At 36.2% G+C, this 10959-nt stretch overlaps 1 protein-coding gene and 1 long non-coding RNA gene across 2 annotated transcripts; both read left to right on the top strand.

Annotated features, from left to right (window-relative positions):
• Positions 1-3221: 3221 nt before the first annotated feature.
• On the top strand, positions 3222-3647 carry LOC140842892 (uncharacterized). Its single transcript, XM_073211097.1, has one exon. The coding sequence runs from the start codon at positions 3222-3224 to the stop codon at positions 3645-3647; it is 426 nt and encodes a 141-aa protein (XP_073067198.1).
• Positions 3648-5917: 2270 nt separating this feature from the next.
• LOC140803101 (uncharacterized) lies at positions 5918-6400 on the top strand. The gene is made up of 3 exons (XR_012111765.1): positions 5918-6008; positions 6112-6203; positions 6307-6400. It is a non-coding gene; the product is annotated as an uncharacterized lncRNA (long non-coding RNA).
• Positions 6401-10959: the final 4559 nt, after the last annotated feature.

Here is a 10959-nt window from a genome sequence, read left to right as displayed (position 1 = left end):
AGTTTGCTAAAAACAACTCTGTCTCAAAACGCCTCCCATTCAAATCAAAACATCAGAGTAGTTTAAAAGTTTGCATAAACATAAACTCGCGGTCCTCGGGTTTAGCCTGCCACTCAGCCCAAGCCTGCCCCTTGGTCGCCACCTCCTGTCTCCTGCTCATCGTACTCACCTGCATCGATCAAGTCTAGTGAGTCTAAAGACTCAACACGTATAAACTGGAAGTAACGAGTACTACATAATAAAAATCGCATGCTTCTTTAAAATAGGACATACATAACTTTAAATTGACTTGCATAAACTTCAACTTGAAATAAACTTGAACTTGAACATACATACTACGACGTGCCATGAACATAAACTTTTCTTAAACATGCTTTCATACTTCAACATACTTAACTGCATAATTTTACGTGGAGGATGTTTCAAAGCAAGTGACCCTTAACATGATAAACGCCTGATCAGACACACCACAGTACTGGGCTGACAGGGACGTACCACTGTCGCATACATAAGATCCCTGTTCATGATTTAACAGGCCAGTTGATCCACGTTCATAATTTAACGCTTCACAACCACGATCTAACCCGTTCATAATTTAACGGGCGGATTGGTCCCCGTTCATGATTTAACGCTTTCCAATCCTTAACTTTCTTTGGTCACAAGACAATTAGCATACCTCCAAACTTAAACATTTTCTTGCACGTCAACATACTTACTAGGCGTTGAGGGATTCGTTGGACTTCGACTGGGCCGTTGCTGCGATGTACTAACATGGAATTGCATACTTAACTTGCATAACTTAGACGTAAAAAAATCATACTTACCCCTAAGTTCAATCAACACTTAGGACGTTCTAAAATTTCCCATGACTCGATCATGAAAACATCATATTAAACCTTAACTTAAAACCTCAACCCAATTCCTAAGTGAATGAAAGAATGTATCCCAAAAATAGGAGGACACGGACCCCGTGTCTGGGTCCTGGCTTGGGTCCGTGTAGATACTGTATGGGGTGTGTGTAGAAAAGCAAGGGCACGGACCCCGTCTAAAGGTCCGGGTCAGGGTCCGTGTAGATACTGTAAAAGGAGTACTCGGAAAGGGGAGAGGCACGGACCCCGTGCTTGGGTCCGTGTGGGGGTCCGTGTACACTCGGGTCCTAGACATTGCTGAGGGAACAAAGGCACGGACCTCGTGCGGGGGGTCCGGGTAAGGGTCCGTGTGCCTACGTATTTCTGAACCTGCGAGGAAAAACTTACACAATACTTAGTCTCCTAATTAACACATAATGGCACAAGATTCCACAACTCGAGACTATCCTAGGACACCATAGCAGTGAACTAAACTCGTGTAATTGCCCCAACGTGACGACGTTCACCCTACAACTCATACGAACCAAAATACGGTCTTTGACATCAACTTGATTCCTACGACATTTGATTCAACTAGATGACCAATGACCCGAAGCAAACCATTAGTGATCGACCCAACAACATAAGCAAGTACCTACACACAGCAACAATCACCGGTCGAGCCCCCAACGAAGCCTGCAACATAAAACTTCAAGAAACGTATCAATACAAATTTTCTGAAAATTGCAGTTTGTGCAGTCACACGAAAAATATCATAACTCTCTCATTTTTCGTCCAAAAATCTCGTACCTTATATCAAATCGAAGGTATCGAAAAGTTCTACGTTTTTTCCGTTGAAAGTTTTCCCAAAATGTGAACAGAAAAATCGCAGTTTTTGAAAAGACAGCAAAAACGAGTTTTAGATCTAAAATTTTGCCCTCGAAATTGATCCGATCTATACCCCGCTCAAACTACTAACATGATACATAACTTTTACGCATAAAAATCAACGCAACGCATAATATGACTTGATCGACACAACAAGAACAGAATATACGTGCCTTATGATATCAAACGTTACCGAAAGACGACACCGAAGCGGAGATAGGAGCGAGGTTGATCCGGGACGAACGTGGCACCGTTTTTCCTTGAAAATAACCAACGAAAATCGCCGGGAATATTGACTAAAAGGGGCGGCTGCTGTTTTGCAAAGAACCCTAATCTTTTTCTCTCCAAAAATAATGAAATTTTGAATTGTATTGTGTGAGTGTGTGTTTTACGTTTTCTAGTGTGTGTAGAGTGTGTGTGTGCGTGTGTTAGATAATTAGGAGGAGTAAAATTTGCTAATTAATAAATAACAATGCTAATCAAGATGCTAATTAAAATGTTTACTCAACTAACAATTTAATTAAAATACTATCCTTACTCATCTTTAAATAAAATTCTTTAATTAAAATATAGCACACACCATACTAGACTTTAAAAGTTCTCAAATCATAGACTCTCAAAATAATAAAATTTAGGATTCAAACTACTAACATCTCATAAAATACTAAATTTTAAAAGTTTTAAACTCTTAAAATCACTAACTAAACATTTAGGCTCAAAAATGCTAAAACTCACTAAATTATTTAAAATACCCCCAAACTCAACTTAAAATAAAATACCATCTCTAAAATTGCCAAAATCGTCCCCGGGTCTTTTCCTCAATCCCGCTTCGAATAATCGCCTGAAACATGAAACTCGAAAGACATTTCCACGTGCATCACATAACATAATTTAATTTAAAATAGTGCATTTACATAAATTATGCATGACTAAAGCTCCTTTAAAATTAATTAAATGCTTTAATAATTTAAATAGATGCATGGGTTATACGTGTACTGAAATCGGGTTCTACACATCTTGTGTTACTGATTCTTACACTCTCCAATCTCAAACATTGCTTATATTTTATGAGAAGAGTCTGTAATCTGAAAAGAGTCTTTTCAGATCATTGTGTTTCGTATATTTGTGAGTTGAAGTAACTAAGAGTTTCAGTAGGCTAAGGTGTAAGTCCTTCTGAAGTGGGTGTGTACCAGAGTTGTACTGTAATATCCAAAGTCTTTTAGTTATACCTTCTGGAAACAGAAGAAGGGGAGACGTAGAAGAGTTTATCTTCGAACTTCCATAAACAACTGCTGTCTACTGTTTTATTGTTTTTCAACTACTTCATCAGATTGTTTCCGCACGTTTCATTGTAATCAGGTGAAAGTATTCGCACAAGATTAACTACTATCCTTAACAGGATTGTAGTACCTCATCAGAACGAGAAAAACGAGTAGAGTTTATTCACCCCCTCTCTAAACTCAACTTCGATCCTCAACAGGTACTATGAGATTTGGACATAAAGGGAAGTTGGCTCCGAGTTATATTGGTCCGTATGGGATTGTTGAGAGGATTGGAACATTGACTTATCGTTTGGATTTGCAGCAGAGTTTGTCTTTGATACATAATGTGTTCAATGTATCTATGTTGCGGAAGTATGAGCCAGATCCGTCTCATATCTTGAATGTTGAGGATGTGGAGTTAGACAGTTCCCTTAGCCATGTTGAACATCCCGTGCAAATTTTGGACCGCAAGGAAAGACAGCTCAGGAGCAAGTTGATTCCACTAGTTTTGGTACAATGGAGCAGACATGGAAGAGAAGAATATACATGGGAATTAGAGGCAAAGATGCGACAAGAATGGCCTCATTTGTTTAAGAATGTAATGAATTACGCGATGTATTCTGAATTTCCTATGTATTATCAGTCGTAATGTTGTGGATATCAGTGTTGTGTTTGTTAGATTTCGAGGACGAAATCTTTTATTAGTGGGGGAGAATGTGAGGCCCAATAACAATAAGTAAGCCCAGCCCATTTCCCATTTTATTTAAATATATCCAACCCATTTTGTGTAGCGTATATCTGATGAAACAAAATAATCCCTCCTCTTCCATTTCCAGCAACCCGTCGCTCCTTTAATCTTTCTGCTTCAGTCGCGCAGCGCCACCGGTGGTCGGAGAATAGTGCAGCAGCTTAGCAAACTTTCTTCCTTCAACCTATTGGAGTATTTTCTGCCATGAATTGGAAGTTATTGAGTTCAATTGGCCCTGTTTTCCAGCACTGTGCATGAGCTTCGATTCGGTTTTAGGTAAGCTTTTGGCTTAGAATTTTGGTTGTTCTCGATGGATTAATTTGTAAAAGTGAAGTCTTGAGCTTTTCCCCTAATTTCCAGCTAGGTTTCCGGCGTGAACAGTGTTTCCGGCGACATTTCCGGCATGCCATCTTCGCGAGATCACAGTTGTGCGTTTTAGCTTCGTTTCTTGAGGTATTAAGCTTGAATTTCAGAATTTGATCGGGTTATATAGGCTGCCCGAAATTCGATTGTTAACCGAGCCGATTTAATTTGTTTTAGTTAGTTAGAATGCAATATATTGAGGTATATAGCGAATTTATATTGTAGGTTTTACTGTTGGGCGAGTTCATCCAATAGTCCTTAAGAATTTATCGTGGTATTGTAAGTTGCAATTGAGGTATGCTCAAACCTATATCATTATGACGGTTATATTGGTGTGTAAGAATATTCAGTGAATGTTGTTTGTTATTATGTGCATTGAATGTTGATTCGGTTGCATTCATGCATAAATTATGTTGGCATAACATATTGAGCCTTGACTCCTTTGACGGCTATTTATGTTGGTTCTGTTGAGATATATTGAGTCATCAGAGGGACGAGTGGGTTAGGATTAGCCACATTCCCAGATGACAGCTAGGGATGAGCGACTTAGCTACTCGCATTCCCGATGCTACGTGCATGGACGAGCGGCGATTTGATGTTGCATTCCTCGCACGGGTGGCCACTGTTACTGTTGATGATGCTATTCGTTTGGAATCCATTTGGTATCTGTTGTTTCATTGTCTCCATTCATGCATCGCATAGCATTGCATTTACTTTGTATTATTACATGTCTTTTATATACGTCGTGATTTTACTGGTTTGTCGTACTGGGGTCCGACCCCTGTTTTCTTTTGATGTTACGGTTGTTTTTGATGCCATATCAGGTCATTCCAGGGGATTTGACGCGACTGGGGAGCGTCAGCGAGTGGTACCCAGTAGTCAGTTGCTTTGAGTCAGAGTTCCCAGATATTTATATATTATACTGGTTGGATACATTTGCCAGGGAGATGTCCTGTGTAGTTGTATGGTGATGTTTTTATGTTGTTTTGGATTTTATTTGTGGTATGTTGTGTCTAGTCCTGGCCAGTGCGGCTGTAGGATATTTGTTGGGTTGATTGTGAACTTGCCGTTATTTTCGATCGTATATTGTTGTTGTTGTGTTTTGAAATTTTTGGGATGTCTTACTTACGTGGAGGTCATGCCGAAATTTATGTAGGCCCAAATGAATGTTTTAAACAATAAAAAATAATACTCTTAGCATAAAAAGTAATATTTTTCATGGAAGATCCAAATAAGAGATCCATCTCACAAAATACGATTCGTGATATCGTCTCACATAAGTTTTTGCACTCAATCCGGAAGCCAATTTGCATGATTGAATTTTAGTTAATTTAGAATAATTTTTTTGCCACAATATAAAATACTTTTCATCGAATCAAGATTCTCTGCATTGGTGTCTCCTTTAAACCCTAAGCCTTCACCGCTTTCCACAGGCGAGTCTTCTGTGCTTAATAATTATTTTGAATTTAGTGTAAATACGAAAGAAATCCATTGTTTTTTTTGTACCGATAATCTTCGCTGTTTCACGGTTAAATTATTTCAACTCAAGATTTTTGTTAGCCCTTTATGTTTTCTGTAGTGTTTTTTGCCTTTCTGAAGTGCGTAAATTGATTTTAAAGTTCTGTGAATTTTTTTTGTTAGCATAAAGATGTCGTCTTTAAGGAATGCTATTCCAAAAAAGCTCACAAGGAGCGCACTCAGCCGTAAGTGTGATTATTTTTTGGGGCCATTAATTTCTTCATTGCCCGTTTTGAAATATTTTGACGTATATTTCCGGTTCACTTAATTGATGATTTGTTGTGTACCAAGCATTTGAGAAGGAAATTTGGGCTGCTCGAAAAACATAAAGATCATGTCATTCGTGCACGAGCCTATCACCAGAAGGAGCAGACTTTACTGGTAATTTCTACTACCCTGCGTCTTGTTGGTTTTGGTAGCATTTTATGAACAAATTTGGCGAGTTCTTATTTTATGGTAAGTCGCTTCTGCGTGTTTATAACAGAAACTTAAGGAAAAAGCAGCATTGAGGAACCCAGATGAATTTTACTTCAAGATGATTAAAACAAAAACGGTTGGCGGAGTCCATAAACCTGAGTAAGCTGGAAAATTTTATTTTTATGAGGTTATCTGTTCTCTTTTCAGGATATTTATTTGAGTGTAATTTGAATATTAGCTGTTGAATGTGGATTTTGTAAAGGAGCCAGGCTAATAAGTACACTAACGAAGAGATGATGTTGATGAAGACCCAAGAAATTGGATATATTTTGCAGAAGCTTCAAACTGAAAAAAAGGTTTTATTTTAGAGTTTCTGGTTTTTTGGGTCTCGGATTCTCGAGATAGCTGTCATGCAGGTTCTTTATTCTGAAATTTAACTTTTTGGATGCAGAAAATTGAAAGACTTAATGGTATGTTGCATTATCTTGACAATCAGTCATCATCCAAACATGTTTATTATGCGATCAAGCCCTTTTTCTGCTGATTCTTGATAGTTTTCATACCCATTTTTTAGAGTAGTCAATTTCATGTTATAATAGTTATGTCACCACCAAAGTTTATTATTTTCTCATTATTAGATATGGTCGCTTCTGATAGCTTAATTAATTTATTTCTTCACGTCATTTTATTCCCTTTTGCTTTAGAAAGAACATCTAATATGTGATCTAGGCAATCAAGATAAAACTATCCGAAGGCCAATTTCAAAAGTTCAATGACCAAGGGGCAATGAGACTGTCTTCTCTGGAACTTCTGTTTGAATCACTTGAATTCCATGTTTACACTTGTGTGTCTGCAAATGACATATTTTTGTTTCTTCCAAGACAGTGATTTGGTGGTAATTTACTGGTCACACAAAGTATTAATGCATAAAATGGTGCAGGGCAAATATTGCTCAGTAGTATAGCATTTTGAGCTTAGTAGATATTTTTGTGTTTCATGAAGTATGTTGGCTGGCTGTTGATTTATTTCTAGGGAGGAGGCAAGATAAGTATGCAAAAAAGTTTCAGAACAAGGGAACCCATCAGCTTTTAAAGACTTGCCTAAAGTTATTTTGAGGTACTGAAAGCTATTTTTTTAGTCAATTGCCTCCTATGAAATTGGATTGCCAGGTTGATAACCTGTTTCTACTTGCCTCCCCACAATTAAGATACCTACCGAGTACCGAATGATATCATTACCGTCAATCCATAAGCTATATTGCAAAAACGAAGTGGACTACAAATTTTCCTTGACAATCAGAAATAATTTTCTTTAGTCTGCATGTCCTCACAGCTCTTTCATTTGTCTCTTCACCACCCATACTTTACCCCCTTTAAGTTATCAATACCTCACTTGTTGATTGAATATGGTGATATTTGGCGCCTTGTCATAATATCTTATTTTTCTTATTGAATTTAGTTTTCAATTTCTACTTCTTTCGTATTCCCTGCTATTGTTCGAGTTTTCTCTTCAAAAACTTTTTTGGATTTGTTGGTCACAAATATATACCAATTGGGAATATCAATCGCATGCTATGTGAGTTAATTATAATTCCATTTATGCGTGCATGATAAATATTTATGGCCGTGTGTCCTTTTTGTCTTGTCTGGACTTTCTACTGGGTTTCTATTTCTTCCCAGAGATCAATACTATCCTGTCATTGTGAGTGTTGTATCTTTGTATAAATTTTATTGGAATTAGGGGATGATACTTTTCTCCATCATTTATCCTTGCCACTTGACGAACTTTGGTTCAAGAAATCGAATTGATGCACAAGTGCTAGAGCATTTAAACCCAACTGACGTTTCTTGTATCATGAACTACTATCTATCATATTCCTTAAAGGTTCTTGCTTGTTGGCAATCGTTGCTGCATTTTACTAAAATTTAATCCTTTTTCTATGCTATATCTTTCTACTTTGATTTTGGGTATTTAGTTTTATTCCAAATGACTTTTCTGTTTCTTGTAGAACATAACTTTATCGAATCAAATGGTTGGTTATTTGTCCAAATTTCTTTTCAGTCTCTCCTTGGCTTTAGGCCTTCATATTACTTTTGTTTCTCTTCTAAATCGAGGAAGTTAGACTAGAATTTGTGGTTGAGGAGTTTAGTTTAATCGTGTATAGAAACACGGTCAACATGCAGGAAGACAGATTCTTCATATTGAGGGCTAGAGGCTAGAAAAAAATGGTTAAAAGATCTAGAGAAAATACACGGATATGTCTATGCAGAAAGAGTTACATGTATCAATATTTCAGAGAGTACTTTATACGCTTCATTTTTTCCTTGTTTCGCTGTAGGCTAATCATTTTAATGCATCATTGGTGTAGAAAAGGGGTAAGAAACGCAAACTGCGTGAAGATGAAATGGTTAGTCCCACTTCAAGACCCGTGTATAAATGGCGACAGGAAAGAAAACGTTGAATAGAATAATTCTATAACGAAGATTTCTTGAATGAGAACCTGAGGAGGGGGCGTGCAACAATATCCTCTAGTCATCTGGGAAGCACAATTTTCGTAACTTTGTGGAAACTGCGTGATTTTTTAATCGGAACAATCGTAAACGTTGAAACATAATTTTTTTGTGACTGATGTTGGAAACAAAAGTATACTTCAATGTTTTCATAACCGGATCACCTTCATAACCGGACCGGTGATCGAATCGAAAAACACATGTTGAATTTATGGTGTGACTGAAAATTGTTATATTATATAAAATAATAATATAATATTATAAATAATGAAAAAGATATAGTTACCGATATAGTGATATTTCATGATTTTAAGTTCCCAAAAATACTCTGCCATTAGAGCAGTCAGATCCATCAAATTTCACTGCGAAGAACTACAATAATGTGTGTAAAGTTTATAGCTTATATTTTCATTGTCGAAATTCTTTTCCATAAAAATATAATAGAAAAAAGTGAGAAAATAGAGTGTTGTTTTGAATGTTTTATATATATATATATATATATATATATATATATATATATATATATATTTATATATTTAGAAAACTAACATTTAAAAATATGTTCTATTTAGATATATGTGTTACAAGAGTTACTTTGGAGAGAGTTCAAACAAGTTTTATGGTTTATGCATAAGTTTTTAGGTTTGCTACCTTTTGCTATGACAAGCGAGCAAACTTGGGCCGCCACACATCGATTTGGTATTTAAAGAATTCGGTGGTGAACCCAAGTTGGTGATTTATTGTTAAATTTGATCGTGAATTACCATATTGATAAGTTGTTTTTGATACTGGGTGAGAAAATTGAAGATAAGGCATTTCTAGATTTGATAAAAAGGTTGTTTGAATGTAACATAGTCAACATTGAATTGGGTGGGGTTTGTTTAGGCAGGGGTCTGCATCAAGAATCTGCTTTGAGTTCGATGTTGATCAATGTTTACTTTAATGGGTTTGATAAGGAAGTTCAAGAATTACTATTAAACACGAATAAAGAGATTCCTAAGTTCGTGGAAAATGATCTTGTATCGGCTGAAGAGATTCAGACCATGCTTTTTTTATAAGCCATTGAAGATTTATGTTGTCCGATTATTGGATGAGATATTGATTGTTACTTCAGGAACAAAGATTGATAGCTTTAGAATTGAAGAATAGAGTAGTGAAGTTATTATAACGTGATTTGAATTTGAGAGTGGATAAACTTACAACTGTCATTCATAGCGCGGTTCACTACAAAAAACGGAAGGCGTAGCGACGGTTTTATTAAAACCGTCGCTATTATAGCGACGATTTTTATTAAAACCGTCGCCTATTAAATTTAGTGACAATTTACTAACACCTGTCGCAATAATAACGACGGGTTTATTAAAACCGTCGCTATATTAGCGACGGTATTTCATAAACCGTCGCTAATATTGCGACAATTCCACAAACCGTCGCCCATGTGCGACGGTCTTGTATTCTACGACCGTTTTCAATCAACCGTCGCTTAATTTTAAAGACGACAGGTTTTATCAAAACAGTCGATATAGAGCGACAGTTTAAATAAACCGTCGCTTAATTTGATAAGCAACGGTTTTCATAAAGCGACGGTTCAAGCTAAATATAGCGACGGATTCCACAAACCGTCGCCCATGTGCGACGGTCTTGTATTCTACCGTTGCTATGTTAGCGACCGTTTTCAATCAACCGTCGCTTAATTTTAAAGACGACGGGTTTTTTCAAAACAGTCGCTATAGAGCGACAGTTTAAATAAACCGTCGCTTAATTCTTAAATATAGAATATAGCGACGGGTTTTTCAAATCGTCGCTAATATTAACGACGGTTTTGTATAAACCGCGCATTATATTAACGACGGTTTCTTAAAACCGTCGCAAAAATAGCGACGGTCTTCTTCCAAAGAAACGTCGCTATAAGCGACGGGAGTTGAAAAACCGTCGCTTCTAGAATGCGACGCAGCCTCTGATGACGGATCGCGAAACCGTCGTTAAAACCGTCGCCTTACCCTTTTCATTATCTAAATAATAATTCCAAACTATAAAAAAAGAATCATTAATATTTTCAATATCAATCTTCATAGTTTAATCTAAAAATTAATGAAACTCTAATCAAATAATTGCATGCACAATGATATTAGTATTGTTAAACATTAAGAGACATGAAGTAATTAAATTTAATGTCATTATCTAATTTTTTATGTAACAAAAATCAGCTCAAACAAATGATAAAATATTTTATTTTGTTTAATAAAAAATATCGCCAAAGCCTATTTTAATAAAATTTGTGGTTCGTCTATAATTATCATATGCTAATAAATATTTCTTTATGTTTATAAACCAAATTAATCTTTTAAAATATGATATCATCTCTAACAATTTCATAAATTTGAAATAATAAAATATTATCATAT

The sequence above is a fragment of the Primulina eburnea genome, chromosome 10 (genome assembly GCF_022965805.1).
Source record: "Primulina eburnea isolate SZY01 chromosome 10, ASM2296580v1, whole genome shotgun sequence".
NCBI lineage: Eukaryota > Viridiplantae > Streptophyta > Magnoliopsida > Lamiales > Gesneriaceae > Primulina > Primulina eburnea.
Note: the sequence above shows the minus strand (reverse complement) of the source record. Positions and strands in the feature narration are given on the sequence as shown.

Bases quoted from the DNA above. Each gene is read 5' to 3' on its own strand.
- LOC140842892 (XM_073211097.1), top strand. From the start codon at position 3,222: ATGAGATTTGGACATAAAGGGAAGTTGGCTCCGAGTTATATTGGTCCG.